The following is a 19,174-nucleotide window of genomic DNA, read 5'->3' on the forward strand; positions in this document are numbered from 1 at the left end:
TCCTTTTGAAGAGGCGGCAGGTGGAACCCAGTATGGTCACATCGGACACACACTGCCGCCTGCTGGCCACTCAATGCAGTGGAGTCAAGATAAAGGTAATTTCTGCCTCTCGAGGCCTGGGAAGTACCTTGGGCACTGCGGCCTGAAGCACGATGCTTCTTATAGGCAAAGGAGCCGTATTCAGCATGGACACAACCACCACCAGCACATCGGGCCGTCCCGGTGGACATTCCTTGGCGAAGTGGAAGAGGATGCGGAAGCCGTTTTTATCATAGGCTGTCACAGGAAGGGCACTGCCTGTAAGAAGGTGGCACGTGGGTGTGGAAGGAGCGAGCAGGTCAACAATCCCCAGCAGAACCCGGGGGTGTCTGCTACAGCCAAGTGGGGAGAGCAGTGCTCCGTGAAGGAGTCTGGGAAAGGACCGCTGTCAGAACGTCACAAGACTGCGCAGTAGCCAGGACAATAAGGGAACAGGTCACGTTTGACTCTAAGGGACCCGAGCAAGGACAGCCTGTACCACCCCTCCCCACAATGCTGTAAGTTAGGGGCCCCACTTCTCCCACTCCATGCCTCCAACACCTACTAGGCTTGATAGATTCCAGGGGGACATGGACACTGGCCAGGGAGAGCTCAGGCCCCTTCATGGGGCTCCCCTGGGATGGGAAGACAGGTGGCTGGAAGAGAGGGCTGCCAGGCCCCGTGGAGAACGGCAGGAGAGGCCTAGCTGAGGTGCTGCTGGGGATCAGAGGGGAGGCGGTGGCCCCGGGGAAGAAGCTGGAGGAGATGGGTTTCACCAGGCCTGAGGTCCTGGGAGGCAGGAAGGAGAAGGCCAGTCAGAGACCAAGCAGAGCTGTTGGGCCAACTCTCACAAAGCGCCTCCCACACCCCCAGGCCAGAGCTGGCTCCTATGTACCCCCTCGCTTTCAGATTCCAGTCTCAGATCAGGCCAAAAGAACATCCCCAACCCCACTGGTTCTAAGCCCAACCCCCCTCTCCCACTCATTACGCTTTGGCTTCTTCTAAAAGCTGATCGAGGGCATCCAACTGGTGCAGGGAGCTGTCGCTCAAAGCTGAGCCATGGTACCCGGGGGCTGTGGGTTCAGCCTTTGGGGCCGAAGCTGGGGCCGGTCCAGTGGGGAACAAAAAGCCTGTTTTTGGAGCAGAAACGCTGGCTGGGACCACAGGAGCTGGGAAGGGGGGTGGCAGTGGAGGCTGGGAGTTGCCTGCAGGGATTGCTGAGGGCTGGAGGACAGGCCCATCTGAGGGGCTACAAGCAGCAGTCCCAGGTTTGGGGCTGAAGAAGTCCAGGTCCGACTGTTCGTTCTATGGGGAATGGAAAGTACAAGTGAGCAGGGGTGCGGAGGGTTTTGGCTCTCCACTCCTGGCTCCTTTGCAATCCCACTGGACTAGCAGCCCTCCAAGGACAGGGCCCCACGGGCTAAGGACTAGTTTGGAAAGATACTGACAAGTCAAGGTTGTCCAGTGTCTCAGTGATGTCACCTGTACACCTACCTGGAACAGGGGCCACTGGCCGTTTCCAGCTGACTCTTTGGGAGGAGCCCTAGGGGCTGGGTCAGCAAGGCCTGGGAACAGAGATGGCTGTGATGAGCAGAGGCGCAGGGCCGGGCAGCTCCAGCTCCACCATCTGAGGATGGGTCCCACAGTAAAAAGGATGTATTCCCCTGGCAACCTCCAGAGGGGAGTCCTGACATTTGGGGGGTGTTCCAGGGAAGATGGAAGCAGAGCAAGACTGGGTCTACTGTTTCCACCCAGAGTCGACTACAGACAGCCTGAGGGACACTGAACTTGACTCTCTCCCTACAAGTGAAGCCTCCCTATCCTTGCTAAGCACACAGGGCACCATATAGGCCACCTTCTAATTCCATGCCCTTTCTCTACTGGTTCTGCTAGAAGCCCTTTACAGCCTTCCTCCAGGACACACCCAAGCAGAGCAGCTCTTCATCCAGCAAGGAGAGGGCATTGCTTGTGTTGTTGGGCCCTGGGGGGGCCTCCGCCTGGCTGGACGAGCGGCTGCGCCCAGGTGCTGAGGCCTGGGGGGGTGGAGGGAGGATGGGGATGCCCGCGGAGGGTGGGGTGGGGGCCAAAACGGGGGTTGAGCTGCCCGGTGCATCCAACTCTGCAAGGTCGATGAGAGTGCCTTGGTTCCTGGAGTGGTGGTGTCCTGGAGGAGTGAATGGAAGGGGACAGGAATCATTAGGGGCACTGGAGTGGCTATGCAGCCTCTGGCCTAACGCAAGGGCATTCATGCCAAGTAGAAAAGTGAAGGCAGGTGGAGAAAGCCCTGTCCAATCCCCTGCCCTCTGGGAAGCTGGAGAACCATTTAGAATCCCCTTGAGCCCTGTGGGCTGACACACTGGAGGTGGGGATGGTGGCTGGTCTGGAGGTTCCAGAATGAGGAACCGAAAACATTTTACCTTCAGAGTCAGACATGGTTGAGGTGGCCACCTCACCATTGATGACCTGCCCTTCAATGATTGTTTTGTATGAGTTGATGACTCGGGAGAGGTTGTCACTGGCCTGCAGGATGTCCCCTAGAGTAGAAAAGAGACTTCTCATCCCTGGCCCTGACACCTCCCCCTCCACACACAAATCCAATTCCTGGGCCGTACTTGTCAACTAGTCTTTCCACTCACCCAAACTATTGTCATTGTCCTCTGTCTCGCTGGCTAGTTTGAATAATGTCCGCCTCTTATTCTCACACCGATCAAACAGCTCCTGAAAGAGACCCAGACATAACCTTGGAGATCATCTACTTTAGCATTCACGCCCAGAAAATCAGGCTCTCCTGGCATCATGGTCAGTTACTGGTAGAGCTGGCTCGGAGCACAAGTCCTCTGCCGCCAGCCTGCACCACACTGACACCCAAATACCTGCTTAGGCAGAGAAGTCACCAGGACGGACAAGGGCAAGTACATCCCTGCCAGCACGTACTCAGAATTCACAGTGTCTGTGGCCAAGAACTGAGGTGCCACATTAGGGCACACGGGGGCCTCTGCAGGAGGTAAGGCTGAGAACAGGTCTCAGTCAGAGCCGTGCACACGCAGCTCCTCTGCCCGGGGCAAGTTAGGGACCAGCAGATGTGCAGCAGCACCTTCAACAGAGCAGGCACCTGGCGAAGGCTGGCTCCCTGCCCAGAGCCCAGCTCTCCTCGTGGTGGGGAGCTACCTTCATGAGCTCTTTATCTGCCTCTGACGAATCCTCCTTGCTGTAATGAAGCAGCATCTCACTGAGCAGCTTCACGTTGTTATTAACCTCCTCCAAAGTGTGCAGACGCTTGGTCACCTTCTGGATCCGTGCCTCATCCTGCAAAGAGGATCAAAGGAGAAAGCTCAACCGGACTTGTCCCACTGCCCCACAGAATCCCTCGAGGCATGGGTCACACCAGAGAACATGGTGCCTGGAAACCACGGGCCTCAGACCGTTAACAGGTTTTTGTTTTACAAGTCCTGTCCCCATCCACCATTGCTCCTGTAGTCCATCCACGGCCTCTCCATGTGTGGGCTGGTGGCGGGGCGAAGAGCAGGCCTGATGCCAAGGGAAAGGGCTTCTCTGCGTCATGGGCTCCGCCACCCCACACCCAAAGCCCAGGGCCCACTCACTTCCTTCACCATGGACTTGATCAGCTTGTTGGCCTCTTGCAGGTCATCTGGGTTTTTGCTTTTCAACAACTTGGCTAAAAGCTGGACGAGAAGGGTATCACAGGTGAAGGCAAAGGCAGCGCTCCACCTGGGGAACTGGGGCTCCCCGAAGCGTGAGCGAGGCCACACCTCGCCTGAGGACTGCAGGCTGGATGCACTTTACCTTGGATTTCTCCTCATCATCAAACACAGGGTTTTTGGGACGAGGTGGTGGAGAGGGGATCAGTGTCCTGTCCACAGGGATCAGTGGGTCAGACTGCACTATGCCTGAAAGGTGACACAGGGCAGTGTTTGCTCACACAGCAAGGGGACACATCCCTGTGATCAGGACCTGTAGGGGCAGGACAAGCAGGCTACACACACCTCCCGTTAACCTCCAGCCAAGCCTGTCCCATTGTCCTCAGGAGGGAGGAAGGGACATAGCATGGGGACAGCAGACACCCCCTCATTCTTCCTGGCCTTGGCCAGCCTTTGGGCTGCATGGAGGCTGAGGCGGGAACAGGCACATACCCTGTCTCTTCAACATGTGGTAGGCATCTTTGATCTTTGATTCTTCCGGCAGGGCCAACGTCCAGCTATAAAGTAGCTCAATAACCTTGGTCTTCACTTTCTCAGACACCCTGTCCCCCAGGTACTAAGAGGCAAAAGGAAATCGGAAAACTGGTCATTGGAGTCTGGAGGCAGAAACAGTGGGAAGGCTCTCTTTACAGCAATGAGTGGTTGCTAAGAGTTGGAGCCCTCAGACCTATGCGAAACCAGCAGGGGTCAGGTGTGAGGCAGCAGGGGTGGGGAGGCGAGGACACTGTTTGGGGCGGAGCTGTATCCATTGTGGTTAGGCAGGGGGCCGGGAGCTTGGCCCTGAATTTCCATGCACAATCTGCCAGAAACAACTACGCTTTATCTCAAAGGAGCCAATGTCTTTAGCACAAGAACTGTTCCCTCTGCTGTAAGTGGGTGCCCAGAGCGTAAGCAACACGAGTGAGCAACAGAACCTGAGCAACTGAGTAAGGGAGGCCAGCTCCTTGTATCCACGTGAGATCAGCCACACACAACTGGCTTCTGTGCTAGGAGCCAAAGGCCTGTGCTATCCAGGCCCTCCCAATACACCGCTGCTGCTATGTCACTTGTATTTAGGCTGGGAGCCCGCCAGAGGTCTGCCTGTCCCTGTGGCCTGTGGTGTCATCCGCTACCCGCAGGCCCAGCTCTCCTGGAGGCGAAGAAATTCAAATCCATGGAGATGCTGGTTGTGCAGTAACAGCTAGTAGGTGGGAGAGGGGGAGAAACACAAAGGAAGTTCCTAGAAATGAGGAAACTGCACTGACTGACCTTTGGAGAGACGACTTTGATCAACTCATTCAAAAACCGGAACTTTCCCACTTCATTGTGAAATCTCCGCCCACAGTTCTTCATACACGCCTCCAGCACCTGTAGCCACACACAGGAGAGGCTCGGTGGGGGTGCCGCACGATGCTGCCATTTTTACAGATGAGGAAAAGGAGGCCCCGAGAAGGATTCTGACTCAAGGTCCAGGGTTCTTTCCACAAGCTGATGGACATTTTGGGGAGGTGGGAGATAAAGTTTTAATTGTTTCTACGTTTTAGATGACATGTTCCTTCCCCCTGCTTCCATTTATTTCCTCTGGGGCCATACAACTCCCACAGGCTTCCCTCTGCCTCAGTTTATGCCAAGGAGCACGCCAGCCCAGGGGTCCCCTTCTCGCTTCCGTCTTTGTGAGCAGGTTTTCCAGCTGTGCAGTTACTGACATCTCTCTGTGGGAGCCTGCCCGGTGCTGCAGGGTGTTGGGCAGCTTCCCTGGCCTCTACCACCTGATGCCAGTAGCATCTGTGACGTGAAACCAAAAGCGCCTCCATCTGTCACCGAATGTCCAAAACCACCCTGAGCACCACCGTCTGAGACCGCTGCTCGACTTCGATCGCGACAGAGGCGTGCGTGTGGGCTGCCTAAGCGCCCTTTTCATGGCCACTTCTCTTCCACCTTCCTAGCACCTCAGTGAGGTCAGGCAGAACCCTGGGATGACTCCTCTGTTTGGGTGAGAGGATCCATGTCTTGAATCCTCTTAGTCTGAATAAACTCCAAGAATGCCCCTTGCTGTGATGCCTTCACTAGTAACGCATTGTTTTTTGCTCCGGAATGACTTATACTCACCTCCACTTTTCTTCAGTGGGCCAGCTCTGAACTGGCAGGACAGCTCTGTCAACATCTCTTCAAGAAGCCTTCTCTGAGCCCTACCCTCGGCTCAGGGCCCTGCCTCTGGCTCCCTCCCTCAGCCTCTCTTCTCCCGCTAGACCTCATAGCCGGGCAGCCATCTTTGAAGCCTCAGTGCCTGGCACAGGGGCGCGAACATCTGTAAAACATCTAACATGCTCCAGAACAGGCCTGGGCTCATGAAGATCCACCCTCAGGATGAAAAACCTACCGTCAGGGCCTGGACCGCCTCCCATTCCTGTGGGGACTGGACCTTATGGGCCAGCAGTCGGACAGCGATCTGTGGCCTAGGAGATAAGCAACCACATTTTCAAGACACTGACCCTGAGGCCCTCTGGCTAGACCGCCTCGGCCTCAGTCTGGTACCTTCCCAGTCAACCTGTCCCCTCACAGCTCGGAGACTCACCCTTCCAGCTCCTTGTTGATCTGATCACAGAAGCCGATTATGTATTCCCAGTCCTCCTGGCGGTTGGAAGGATTGGTGGCCTTATCTTGGGACAGAACCAAGAAGAGGACAATGTTACAAAGAGCAAGGAGGACAGAGCAGAAGATTGTCCCCATAATTTTCAGGCCTGGATGTGAAGATAGGTTTTTTCCAAACTTCTTCTCTAACAAAAGTCTCAACAGTTCGGTCAGGCAGCGAGTCACATACAGCTCCACTTGCTGTCCATGTTGTGAAAGTCACAAAGGAGATAATTCTCAGCTCATGGAGCTTAAGTAGACCGTGTTCGGCGAATGAACACAAACAGGCCTGGCCCAGGTTGCTAAGTGGTTAAGTGCCGACCTATGCGCCAAGCAGTCATGGGTTTGATCCCCAGTTGGAGCACATACTGGAGGCAACTAACTGATCGATGTTTCTCTCTCCCTCCCTCTCTAGAACCAATGAAGGAAACATATCTTCCGGGGAGGATTTAAAAACAACACAAATAATTACAAACACACTCTCTCTCCCCCTTCCTCGCTCTCTAAAGTCAATAAAAACAAATTTTAAAAATAAATAAAATATTCAAGTAGATGCCTATATGAAATGTTTAATATAACAAAAAATATGGATAACTCCAGCTATGTAAAAATAAGCTAAGTGTTAAGCAAGTAGGGGTGATCAAGAAGTATTTCCTGGTATAGCATAGGAAATATAGTCAATAATAGACTAATACACCTGAAATCTGTATAATTTTGTTACTCAATGTCACCACAATAAATTCAATAAAAAGGAAAAAAGTTGGAAACACATACCTTTAATTTATCAATTAACTTAAAAATAATAGTGTAATAACTAGGTATGGTGCCAGGTGAGTACTGGAAATATTAGGGGAGAAACACTTTGTAAAGTATATGATTGTCTAACCACTGTGCTGTACACTTGAAACTAATACAAAATGATACTGAATGTAAACTATAATCGAAAAAAATTTTTAATAAAAAATTTGATAATTACAAAAGAAAAGAAGTGTTTCCTGGAGAAAGTAAAGAAGAGGATACTTGATAAAAAATGTACATCCCACATACCTTCAAAAACTTTTCAAGACCTAACCTATTTAATGCTTTATTTATTTATTTATTTATTTATTTTTTATATTTTATTGATTTTTTACAGAGAGGAAGGGAGAGAGATAGAGAGTTAGAAACATCGATGAGAGAGAAACATCGATCAGCTGCCTCCTGCACATCTCCCACTGGGGATGTGCCCGCAACCCAGGTACATGCCCTTGACCGGAATCGAACCTGGGACCTTTCAGTCCGCAGGCCGACGCTCTATCCACTGAGCCAAACCGGTTTCGGCCCTATTTAATGCTTTAAATGTGTTTTAAATTGCACACAATGCTCATCATTTTAAGTTAAGCTAACAGCATCTATTGAACCCCTACTGAGCACCACACCTTGTGCTATCTGTCCCTGGGGTCACAGAAACAGAATCTAAGCTTGAGCAGTGAGTACCCTCAGGTTTAATGGTCTTCCGTGATCAAGGACAAAGACAAATGTCGGAGCGTCCTCGAGGGTCACTGGGAGTTTAAAGTCAGTGCTCAATGCCAAGTCTCCTAATACTTGGTGTGGACCCTCTTTTCCCTGTAATCCCCGGACCTGTGCCTGCAGAGAATGGCCCCAGCTGAGGGTGGTTAAATGTGTTCCCAGCTCTTGGTAATTACCAAGGCTTTCAGAAGGCACTTTCTCATTTGCTGTGGACAGAGCGTTTTCCCACTAGGTTTTCTTTCTGCTACATTGCTAGCATTCAGACTACTGGGGACATTTATTTTTTTTTAAATGTGTTCCCATCTCTGAGTCAAATCTTGGAATTTGCTCTTCCAGAAAGAAGCTTTACGCTGTTTGCTAAATTTAGGGCTTCAGGTTCAGAAGACAAATGGAAGGCTGATCCTTTAAACACGCAGGCTCCTGCTGATTCCCACCAGGGTCGCACAGAGCGACAGAGGCCAGGGGTGTTGTTAGAAGTGCCCGAGTTCTGATTTCTTGGGTCTGTTTTCTTAACGTTAAAAACCACTAGCTCCATAGTCAAATCCTAACAGGGACGCCATGCCCCCACACGCCCTCCCTGGGCTCTGAGCCACAAGAGGTCAGCAGACGCAGAGGCTGAGCAGAGGCCGCAGTGCCGGATGCTGCACCTGCCTGGCAGTGTCTCTGCTTTGGCTGCAAGAGGATTCAGATGGTTTAGGTTCATATTTGGAGGAAATGAGAGATGTGTGTTCTCAACCTTGAAAAGAGAATCAGCAGGCCCTTCAAAATGTCAATCTGGAAGGAAAGAGGAACTAGTTCTAGCAAGAGTGGCTATTAACTGCCATAGTGACCCACTGTCACCTTCCAGAGCAGCCCCGGACTTCCCACCGGTTATCTGAAACCGTCTCAGGTGTTAGCGTGGCTTTGTTACTAATCCCTAACATCTGAGATGCTTACGGTTCTCACATGACATCAAGAGGCTGTAGAAGCCCTAACCAGTTTGGCTCAGTGGATAGAGCGTCGGCCTGCGGACTGAAGGGTCCCAGGTTCAATTCTGGTCAAGGGCATGTACCTTGGTTGCGGGCACATCCCCAGTAGGGGGTGTGCAGGAGGCGGCTGGTCGATGTTTCTCTCTCATCGATGTTTCTAACTCTCTATCCCTCTCCCTTCCTCCCTGTAAAAAATCAATAAAATATATATTTTTTTAAAAAGAGGCTGTAGAAACATAAAATTAAGATGGTCTGAGGAGCCATCCCACCCATCACTATTATGTGGGGGACAGTCACATGCTTGTATAAGAAAAAGCTCACTTCCACTGTTCACAACTGGAAACGTATCTTCCAATACAGTCTGATGTGGTCCCCCCCTTCTCTTCACCACACACACACACACACACACATGCACGCACACACGCACACGCAACAGGCATTCACCACAAGCGTATTTTTCCCAGACATGCTAGAATTTCGACAGCACTCCTGCTTCCAGGAATAGGGCCTGCTTGCTTTTCACTGTGTTCAACTCTAGAACCCCATTTCCTTTCATCTTGGTAGAACTTTCTACTGCAAACCTGCAGGGAGCGCTGTGCCTACACATGGGCACAAACAGCCCTGGTTTCAGCAATGGCCAATGCCACTGGGGAGAACCTCTGGGGCGCTCCAGCTCAGAAAGCAATCCTCCAGCAGCCACAGGACTGAACAAACCTCTGGGGGTCATTCTGGGTGAATGGATCGCTCCATCTGCCCACTGCCTCCCCAAACAGGTGCACACGAGCTGCCACCCACTCAGCATTCACCATCACCTGGCACACAGGTGACACCAGGGCTTCCCTGGCAGACCCTGCCTTCCAGAATTGCCCCTCTGGGCTCTACTCTGACTCAAGGTTTCTATATTCAGATCTTTACTGAAAGCCTTACTCTCGTCTGTGTCTGTGCCTCTAGTTCCCTCCTCTCATTTTCAGCTGAATTCCATCACTAGCCTTGACTGTCCTGGACCTCATAAGATCCAGCAGCATTGGCTACGCCATCCCATCCCAGCTCAGATGCTCCAGAGACAAGTCCTATGGAGCAAAAAACTCAAAAATAGGCACACGCAACAGGCATTCACCGGGGCCGAAGGAGAGTGGAGTGTCAACCTTTAGTGCTAGGGCCTTGAATCAAGAGAAACGGAGTCAATCACCAAGTGTTTGTTTGTTAGGCACCCAGAGAAATTCAAGCACACAGCACGCCAGGCTCCGCAGGGTCTTCGGAGAAAGTACCGGACTCGGATCCTACCCTGGACGCAGTAGGGGCTTCTGCAATAATTCTGGCAAAACATGGGGTGACAAGGCCCTAGAACAAGCATGTCAGACTCAAAAGCTACCACGGGCCAAATAAACGAGGCATGCGGCCTGCAGGGCCACGAGTTTGACATGCTTGCCCTAGAAGATGTGCTGGAGCCTGAGCACTGGTGCCTTCACTTGCTATAGTTCGTACCATTAACTCGTTTGACTTACGACAGGGTTACATCCAGACAAACTCTTTGTAAGTTGAAAATATCGAAAGTCAAAAATGCATTCAATCCTGCTGCAACACACGAGACATAACCAGAGCAAATAACAAGATAGTGTGTAATTATAACTGCTTCTTGGGTTCAGAAATGAGTCTAAAAGCAAAGTTATCACTTCTCCTTCTGACTTCCCTATTTCCATCAAACAGCTCCCTGCCCCGACTTCCAGGCACCCAGGTTTGAACTCCCATTGTTGACCTCTCTTCCCTCGCCTCTCCCATTCCTCATCCATTTCTCAGTCCATAGTCCCTTCCTTCTCAATGTCTTTTTAAATTTCTCCCCTAATTTCTTATCTCTGCCCCCACCCCACCTCCCTCACACCAGTTTCCAGAATGTCTGCTCCGATCCATCCTATATAAAACTCCGGTAGCAATTCTCCTAAAAACGGATTTCACAAGGTAGAGTAGGAGTGGGGGTCTGGTAAATGTAGAATATAAACTTCCGGGGCTGGAATTCAAGCCTTTTCGAAGGTACCTTCCCAGCTTTCTCTCCCATCGCTCTCCCACAGCAACTCCCTGTGTGAACCAGCAAACACCGTGACTGTCCGCCCCGAACAATGGTTCATTCAGTCACCGGGGATAGTTCACACCTTTAAGTCTTAAGACTTACGATGGGGTTACATCCAGAGAAACTCTTCACAAGTTGAAAATACCGTAAGTCGAAAACGCATTTAACACCCATAACCTACCCAACATTACTGCTTAGCCTAGAACACAATATCCAAAAAGCACTGGCAACACAGTACCGCCCGTATAGGTATCCGTTGTTTACACTTGTGCTCAAGTGGCCGATGCGCGCTGCGCTTGCAGGCGCTGCCCAGCATCAGGGGAGAGTATCCTACCGCAAAACGCTAGCCTGGGAAAAGGCCACATTTCAAAATTTGAAGTACGGTTTCTACTGAATGATTATTGCTTTAGCACCATCGCAACGTCGAAAAACTGTGTCGAACGATGGTTAAGTCGGGGACATCTGTAGTCTCTGCAGATACCATCCCATTCCCCTCTGTCACCTCCATTCTCCCTCAAAAACAGGTCTGTCCCTCTCCTATTTCAAAACATAACTCTAAACCTATTCAACTCAGCGTAGGCCACTTAAACTACTCCAATGTCCCCTTGAATATCTGGGCATCGAACCAAGTCCAGTGCGGTTAGATTTTGATTGGGTGGCTCTGGGCAAGTGGTCTGACGGGAGTCGGGTGTCCCCTTTTTGTGCAGTTGTGACAATGTCTGCTTCACTAGGAAACTTGATAAAGGAATGTGCGTAGAGCACTTTGAGCCTCCGGGAGAACGGGTCCAGAGGCGTTGTGAGCTGCCTGCAACCCCAGGTTTTGCAAATGTAACCCTAGGTTCAACCACCTGAAGGCAGTTTCTTATTAAGAAAGGCCAGGCAATCGGAGGAAACAGCCATCACCTCCAAGGACCTGGAGGCTCAGAGATCTGTGCAGAGGGAATGTCTAGGCATCTCTCCGCGCCTTTCCACCACGTCCAGCTGGTCCCCTCTAGGAAGCCCCCAGGAGCCTGCGCCAGCCCACAGCAAAGTTAACCCGCTGCCCACTCAGCAGGGCGCCCCCGGCTCATAAGCTGAACTCGCGATGATAGCAAGAGGCCGCTGCGCTCAGCTGTTCCAGGGCGCGCGCGGGGCGGGGCAGAGCTCGGTGCTGGGGCTTTGGAATATCCGCACCTCAAACATTCCGCCTGCGCGAAGCGGGCGCTTCTCGAACACAGTCCCGGTTCTGAAGCTGTGCGTGTGCTCGGAGCATCCGCCGCTCCGGAGCTTCAGCCCAAACCGGAGCGCGTCCCTTCGGCAGGGACTGAGCCGCCCGCAGCCCCTCCACCGCCTCCCCTTCAGCCGGCAGCACTTGGCTGTCACTTTCCCGCAGCCCGCGAGGCCGGGACCGGACCCGAGCTCACGCCTCCGCGCGTGGGAGCGGGAGGAGGCGCCGCAGCCCGGGGAGCAGGTGCTGGCGGGGGCCAGACGCCCAGCCGGGGAAGGGGCGTGAGCGCGGGACGCTGGCGGCGGGCCCAGGCGCAGGCTGACAGGCGGCGCCGCCGCAGGGCCCGGGGACGGGCCGTAGGGGTGCACGGAGGGGCGGCTCGGTGGTGGCTCGAGGACATGCAAAAGTGGCCGCGGATACTCACTCAGCCAGGACTCCAGGCTCTCTCCTTCCGCCTCCGCCATATTGCAGCCGCCCGGGCCGGGCCCCCGGCCTTAAACCTCGCGACAACTTTCGAGAGCTGAGCCTGGGCGGGGCCTGCATGGGGGCCTGAGAGGAGCGAGCGCCTGCCTGCGACGGATAACGGGAGGGCGTGTGTTTCCTTTTGAATCTTGCCTTTGGGCCTCGGGATTAAAGACTCTTAACGCCCAGAGAGATGGGGCGACGCGCAGATTGAGGACTCCGCGGAGCCTTTTCCCGTCTTCGGCCACTCGCTCAGGCACGCCGAGGGCAGTCCTTGTGGGGTCCTCGAGGCAAACCAAGATGGCTGCCCCCTTGGTGAAGGCCGTGCTCGGGTGCTCGGACCTGACACTGAGCGTGCGGAGTGCTGTCCTGCGTTTCCCAGGGTGAGAGGGCGGCGGGCAGCTGGGAGGCCGCTCGGTCCGCACCGAGAGGCCTGCGAGGAAGGACAGGGCCCCAGGCAAGACGCGGGGGACCTGCAGGCGGCCTGGAGGCCGGGGTGTCGGGGTCCAAAGCTCTGAACCAGCAACGTGACTTGGGGCCAATCTGAAGGCTGGGTAGCTGCCCCCTGCCCGCGGGGGCTCTGACTCGGAGTTGAAAGCGCGGTCTTGCCGAGGAGCTCAGAGTTGGGGTTTTCTGTGTTGGGGGGAGAGGTGCATAGGCGGGCGTCCGCCCTGAGGTTCAGGAGGCGGCCCTCCTACCTCTTGAGACAAGAGCCAGAATTACTGCTGCTCGGGCTGGGCTAGCGGTGGCCGCGCAGCTCACTAGTCAGTGGGCCGGCCAGCCTGCCTATTATTAAGTCAAGCCTTCGCACTGTGGAGTCAGCTCTGCCCGCCGCCCCCTCTTCCCGGTCTCCCAGGTTCACCCAGGTGCGGTGGAGCCGCTACAGCCCGGAATTCAGGGATCCGCAGATCGACAAGGACTATCACCGCAAGCCCTGGGCAGAGCTGACGGAGGAGGAGAAGTTTGAGCGGGAGCTCAAGAAGACCCAGCCCATCAAAGCCGCCCCGTCGGCGAACACTAGCTCCGTGTTTGAAGACCCGGTGATCAGGTGAGACGGGGCCCTCTCGTTCCCCGGGTCAGGCCCAGGGAGGATCTACGGCAAGGATTCCGGGACACAGCCTTGGAAGCTAAACCTGTTGCTTTTCTCCTTGAAGCAAATTCATCAACATGATGATGAAAGGAGGAAACAAGGTCCTGGCAAGATCCCTCATGACACAGGTAACTAGCTCCTCTCTCATCTTCCTTTCTCCTGTAGCTTTGTACTTGGCTTTCAGTTTAGCATGAAAAAGAGTGGGTTCTCGTACCTGTCATTGAAATGAACTTGTGTGTGTGTGTGTGTGTGTGTGTGTGTGTGTTGGGGGCTTTCATGAAGCCCTGCAGGATGAACAACTGCCATTCCCCTCCCCTCCCCAAATCGCAGCGGCTCTTCCCGTCCTATTTAGGAGCTTTGGCATTGCTCTAGGACAGTGGTCGGCAAACTGCAGCTGGTGAGCCACATGCGGCTCTTTGGCCCTTTGAGCATGGCTCTTCCACTAAATACCACGTGCGGGCGCGCACGAACAGTGAGATTGAAACTTCGTGGCCCATGCCCAGAAGTCGGTATTTTGTGGAAGAGCCACACTCAAGGGGCCAAAGAGCTGCATGTGGCTTGAGAGCCGCAGTTTGCTGACCACTGCTCTAGGAGAGCGGGATGATGAGAGTGAAGGGCAAGGTGCTGGCTCAGCTGGGGAAACCGTCCAGGAAGCCTGCTCAGCCCCTGCCACTGTGTCCCGTTGCAGACTCTGGAAGCTGTGAGAGGAAGCAGTTCGCGAAGTTCCATGCTGCTTCTTCAGAGGAACAGGCAACCATTGAACGCAACCCCTACACCATCTTCCACCAGGCACTGAAAAACTGCGAGCCCGTGATTGGGCTGGCACCCATCCTCAAGGGTGGCCGTTTCTATCAGGTGAGCGGTCAGGCAGGGACAAGATTCGGGGAGGGGTTCTTGCAGGTGGAAGGGACCAGAGACTATCGGGATCTGATCATGTGAGTCCCATAGCGTTAGAGATGACTGAAAATGGAAGGGAGCAAAGAAGTATCCAAGTGTCCTCTTCCGGAGCCCGACCCCCCAAAAAAACTTGTGTTCTTTCAGTTTCTCATGGTGAGAGGCTGTTTCTGTCTCATCCTTTATACACCGTGTCTAGCATAGTGCTGGACTTGTACTGATGCTTCATCACCGTTTGTTGAACTGAACTAGGTGCCCCCATTATAGTATTTATGTTTCCTTGTCATAAGTGGGTGTTCTCATCTTCTTTTTCAGTGTAAACTTCATTAAAGTAGAGACTTTCTTATTGCTGTCTGTGTCCCTAGGGTCCGGCATGATACCTGGCACATAGTGGGGGCCTGGCAAATGATTCTTGGACAAGAGGGTCTTATTTTTAGGCACCTGTCATCCGAGTTGGCTCAGTCACCCAGCTGGTGGGGCTTTTCCCAGTTGGTGCTTGTTATCGACTTGGCTGAGCTTCCATTTACAGGTAGAGAGGTCAGCGCTTAATGCGAACTTGCTCAGTGAATGCCTCTGTCTGCTGCACTGAGCTCACGGGTGAGGGGAGCTCAGAGGAAAAGACAGGTCCCCCTCCTCAGGGGCCTGGCGAGGGCTGACCCAGAGGGAACCTGTGGCCACTCCTTATCGTTCCTGGAGGAAGGAGGCTGCAACCCTGGCTAGTTCTTGGGCCAACTTGCCCGTGTCCTGTCTTGCACAGGTCCCTGTGCCACTAAGCGACCGGCGCCGACGCTTCCTGGCCATGAAGTGGATGATCACCGAGTGCCGGGAGAAGAAGCACCGGCGGACGCTGATGCCAGAGAAGCTGTCGCAGGAGCTGCTGCAGGCTTTTCACAACCAGGGCCCTGTGGTCAAGAGGAAGCACGACATGCACAAGATGGCCGAGGCCAACCGTGCCCTGGCCCACTACCGCTGGTGGTAGGAGGGGTAGGGGCTCCGGGAGCCGCCCAGGGCTCTCTGCTGCAAGACACAACGTGAGCCGCTGCTACATTGAAAAATACCTGTGCCTAAGGATGTAGTTCCTTTTTAAGGGCGGGCCTGAAGGAAGGATGGGGCAGTATATTTATTGCTTTAGTCTTTCCTTTGTGGGCTAGAACTCGCTCTCCCTGCCCCATCTCCTTGCAAAGAGGCCATGCATGGACTTGGATTTCCCCCAAGAAACTTGGGGCCCATCCAGGCTTCTCTTCCATCGGCTTGGGGTGGACCTTTGGGTGATGAAAGGAGGCATTTTAGTATCCGAAAGCTTTATTAGGAAATTCTCACCCTGAACTGTGTAGCATGTGATACAGTACTGCCACCCATGAAAACTGACTGAGGAAATACGCCTGTTTCCAAAGTGGTCCTTATACAAAACGTATAAAAGTTTCTGTGTGACTTGTGCTCTGCGCCTTTCCCCCTTGACATTCCAAAGCATCCTACCAGTGGCGATGGGTACCCATTTTACAGATGGGAAACTGAGGTGCCAGTGGTTACACAGTGCAGTGGTTGTTAGGAGTTGCCCTTCTCTTCCCGGGCCAGGTGGGAGGTATGGGAGAGACTGAGGGGAGGGGAGGAGGGGGCAGGTCTGTGTAGTGTTTTCCCCAACCCCTGCAGGAGGAGGAGATGCTCAGGGCAGAACCCCTGGATAAGTGGGAAACTTCTTGGGAGCTGCTGAAAGGCTGGAAGGGAAAGTCTTTGGAGAGGCAAAGACTGTGCTGCCAGGTGGGAGGTGGGTAGAAGCAAGGCCAGTGCTGCTGGGAGGGAAGCCTGATCTGGAGGCCTAGTCAGAGACCTCGCTGTAGTAATACTTGTGGGCAGCTGGGGTCGTCTTCCAGCCAGCTGCCCGGAACTCGATGATCTCCAGCAGCAGCAGCTGGGCCAGGGAGCTGAGGCTGGTCGGGAGCAGGAAGCCATCCCGGATCAGGACAAAGAGCTCATCCATTCGCTGCCTGTTCATCTTCTCCAGCTGCTCCCCAACTCGGTGCAGCTGCAGCACCAGGCAGTCCACCTGCAGGGACAGTGGGAGGTGAGCCTCGGGCAGGGCCAGCCTGTCACACAGAGCAGCCATTTACTGAGCTCTCACTGCGTGCCAGACACTGTGCATGGCCCTAGACACGCATCTTCCCACTCCAGCCTCACGCCACCCAGTGGGTAGTACCCGTATCCTACATGGCAGGAAGCAAGTTCAGAGACTTGCCTACGGTCTTTCATCTGGGCCAGGCAGACACAGGCCCTGTCTGCAAACTGCAGCTGAACCCCACTTCCTCTCCCCCACGCTGCCTGACCCCGGTTTGGTTTCTGGCCAGCAGTATCCACAGCTGCCAAAGCTCTCGCCATTTTATAGGTTGGCTTTCCTGCTGGGGGGAAGCCTCTGAGCCAGGAGGTTTTGGCTGCTCTCTGTTCTGGGTCAGTTCCAGACTTGGCAGCTTGTCCTGTACTGACAGGCCTTCACTGTCCCCCCACCCCCAGCTCTTGCCCCAGGAAGTGATGCCTCAAGCCTCCATGGACACTGGGCTGGTCTGAGCTGAGCTAAAGCCTGCCCACCTCCACAGCCTTCCAGGCCAAGGCCACATACCTCCTCCTCCTCGCTCAGACTGTCGGGCTGGGCCAGCCGGAAGAGGCAGTCATAGACGGGGTTCACCAGGGCCATCATGGGCATGTTGTTCACCTGTCGGGGACAGCAGGGGTCAAAGCACTGGCTTAGTGGCCTCGGGAGACAGGCTGCCTGCTGCACAGGGCGGCTGCGGTGGCCTCACCCTCAAGTAGTCAAAGATGTTGCAGATAAAGGTGACATAGCAGACCCAGCCCTGCGGGGAGCGGGCGCGCAGCTGCTCCCGAGCCTGGTACTCCTGCTGCAGCCGGTTGAGGAGTCCACGCCGGAAGACACTCTGGCCTGCTTGCTTGCTCTCTGCCTGTGAACCAGAGGAAGGATGGCGGCATTAGGGGCGGGCAGTGCCATCGCAGCCCCACCTGAGCTTCCATGGCTGAGGACCCTCTCGTCCTACTCTCTCTGCCTCTGAGGGAAGTCCTTCGCATCTCTGCCCACGCCTGAAGCCAAGTGTCTCCCCTCTTCTCCACCAACGCTCCCCAACCTGAATAATGGCATAGCACATGCGTCCTGCTTCCTTGCTGAACACGCGGTCCTGCAGGGAATGGTCCACAATCACATTGGCCACTTTCTCCAAGTCCACGGCACCTGGATCTGGAGTAGAGACAGGCAGGCAGTCTCGACCTGCTTAATTAGCACATTTGCCTCCACCTGCTCCTGAGAAGGACTGGAGGTGTTTACAGAAGAGCACAACCATGAGATGCTTACATTTCACTTAGAGATCGGAAAGCAGGCACAGCTCCGCCCGGAGCCTCCTGCGGCCCAATCAGAGGCAACGGGGAAGGTCATGCAGCTGAGAGACTAAGCAAAGAATGCTAGTTTCCTAGGACAGATCATGTGGCACTAGGCTGAGGAAGGAACACTTATGTGTCTTTGACAGCAATTTCACAGGAGCAAGTGTTCTCATAACACTCCCATGAACCCCTGACATGAGCAGGCCAGGCGGGGCCTCCCCCACAAGCTCAGCGTGGCATGTGATGGGCACTGCCAATTGTTAACCGAGTCAAGCTTCTGTCCCGAGTGCTGCGGGAGGCCTTGGTCCAGGACAATGACCCTCTCTCCCCTGCCAAGCAGAACACTCTATCCTCTGTCCCGACTCAGGCAGCTCTGCACGTTCAAGAGCGCTGGCTGCAGCAACGCAGAAACCAGGTCCAATTTCAGGACTTGAAGAGCAGGACCCGTGTTCTCTGTGCCCCACGCCCCTTTCATGAGCACGTAGTTACTAGGAAGGCTTTACATTCTGAGAGGACTATGACTCACTCCCAAATACTGGCCTGAATGTAGCTTCTCTTTCGGTTTGAGAGTTATGGTGCTGACTCCTATTCACAGAAATCGAAGGGAGAGAGAGGGCTGGACATTCCCAGGCTAGGCTCAGTCCTCCGGTCCCGTCCCCGTGGCCCCGTGTCTGCAGCTCCAGACCCAGGCTCAGGAGGGCTCCCCAAGCTCACCTTTGAGCGCTGTCTTCAGCAGCTGCTGGGTCTCTGCATCAAAAGACTGGATTTTATACTCCTCTCTGCCAGGCTCCCCCATGACCATCGGCCCCAGCAGCTCCTTTCTGGGCAGTTAGTGACAGCACCTGGGGAGGAGGGGAGGCGAAGGGGAAGGCCTCAGATGTGGAGAGTGAGGCGGGGATTCCCAGACTGCAGGCCCTGGCTGGGGATGGCCACTGCTGGGACAGGTACTCCTGGGCAGTACTTGGCATTAGTAGTTGGCCGAGTGCCCACCAAGCTTGGCTTCTGGTGGAGAATGGGTACCAGCCAAGCACCTGCTGTTTAGTTTAGGAGCCCCTGTAGCTTCTGGGATTACATAAGAGCAGAGATGAAGCGTGAAAGCGCCTACCCTGCAGTCCCGACTGGAGGCAGAGTTACTCTCAGCTGATACCAGGGGTGGGGTGGGGTGCGCTGGGCTGCGGGTGTAGACAGTTGCCTGCCCATATAAATCGGCTTGAAGCTGCTGGCCCCGCAAGATTCTGAGCGAATGAGAAGGCT

The 19,174-nt window shown here is 54.3% G+C and overlaps 3 protein-coding genes and 1 non-coding gene across 10 annotated transcripts in view; 2 read left to right on the top strand and 2 right to left on the bottom strand.

The window, feature by feature from the left end:
• Nucleotides 1-12,600, bottom strand: part of GGA3 (golgi associated, gamma adaptin ear containing, ARF binding protein 3) — an 18,621-nt gene extending 6,021 nt beyond the window's left edge. For 2 of the 3 annotated variants that reach the window (XM_023744753.1, XM_006103421.3), the window contains exons 1-15: nucleotides 12,521-12,600; nucleotides 6,292-6,376; nucleotides 6,097-6,172; nucleotides 4,986-5,084; nucleotides 4,170-4,293; nucleotides 3,823-3,926; nucleotides 3,621-3,701; nucleotides 3,187-3,324; nucleotides 2,655-2,736; nucleotides 2,436-2,552; nucleotides 1,943-2,182; nucleotides 1,513-1,583; nucleotides 1,007-1,323; nucleotides 584-807; nucleotides 128-297 (exon numbers count right to left, since the gene is read on the bottom strand). In XM_023744753.1, coding sequence (XP_023600521.1) covers nucleotides 128-297; nucleotides 584-807; nucleotides 1,007-1,323; nucleotides 1,513-1,583; nucleotides 1,943-2,182; nucleotides 2,436-2,552; nucleotides 2,655-2,736; nucleotides 3,187-3,324; nucleotides 3,621-3,701; nucleotides 3,823-3,926; nucleotides 4,170-4,293; nucleotides 4,986-5,084; nucleotides 6,097-6,172; nucleotides 6,292-6,376; nucleotides 12,521-12,560 — 1,968 coding nt within the window. In that variant the 5' untranslated portion in view covers nucleotides 12,561-12,600. The remainder of the gene's footprint in view (nucleotides 1-127; nucleotides 298-583; nucleotides 808-1,006; nucleotides 1,324-1,512; nucleotides 1,584-1,942; nucleotides 2,183-2,435; nucleotides 2,553-2,654; nucleotides 2,737-3,186; nucleotides 3,325-3,620; nucleotides 3,702-3,822; nucleotides 3,927-4,169; nucleotides 4,294-4,985; nucleotides 5,085-6,096; nucleotides 6,173-6,291; nucleotides 6,377-12,520) is intronic. The other variant, XM_006103422.3, reaches the window with a different exon arrangement.
• LOC111823421 lies at nucleotides 8,023-8,135 on the top strand. The gene has a single exon (XR_002826441.1). It is a non-coding gene; the product is annotated as a small nucleolar RNA SNORA32 (small nucleolar RNA).
• On the top strand, nucleotides 12,528-15,961 carry MRPS7 (mitochondrial ribosomal protein S7). Its single transcript, XM_006109934.3, is given in 6 exon segments — nucleotides 12,528-12,941; nucleotides 13,415-13,606; nucleotides 13,713-13,776; nucleotides 14,337-14,349; nucleotides 14,352-14,503; nucleotides 15,300-15,961. Coding segments are annotated over 6 exon segments (726 nt in total). The 5' UTR covers nucleotides 12,528-12,858; the 3' UTR covers nucleotides 15,522-15,961.
• MIF4GD (MIF4G domain containing) overlaps nucleotides 15,827-19,174 on the bottom strand; it is a 4,239-nt gene continuing 891 nt past the window's right edge. For 2 of the 5 annotated variants that reach the window (XM_023744758.1, XM_023744759.1), the window contains exons 2-6: nucleotides 18,635-18,762; nucleotides 17,584-17,780; nucleotides 17,335-17,490; nucleotides 17,154-17,246; nucleotides 15,827-16,586 (exon numbers count right to left, since the gene is read on the bottom strand). In XM_023744758.1, the coding sequence (XP_023600526.1) occupies nucleotides 16,359-16,586; nucleotides 17,154-17,246; nucleotides 17,335-17,490; nucleotides 17,584-17,780; nucleotides 18,635-18,722 (762 nt within the window). In that variant the 5' untranslated portion in view covers nucleotides 18,723-18,762 and the 3' untranslated portion in view covers nucleotides 15,827-16,358. Of the gene's footprint in view, nucleotides 16,587-17,153; nucleotides 17,247-17,334; nucleotides 17,491-17,583; nucleotides 17,781-17,894; nucleotides 18,472-18,634; nucleotides 18,763-19,025; nucleotides 19,168-19,174 lie in introns of those variants that run through there. The other 3 variants (XM_023744760.1, XM_023744761.1, XM_006103417.3) reach the window with 3 other exon arrangements.

This window comes from Myotis lucifugus, unplaced genomic scaffold (genome assembly GCF_000147115.1).
Source record: "Myotis lucifugus unplaced genomic scaffold, Myoluc2.0 scaffold_485, whole genome shotgun sequence".
NCBI lineage: Eukaryota > Metazoa > Chordata > Mammalia > Chiroptera > Vespertilionidae > Myotis > Myotis lucifugus.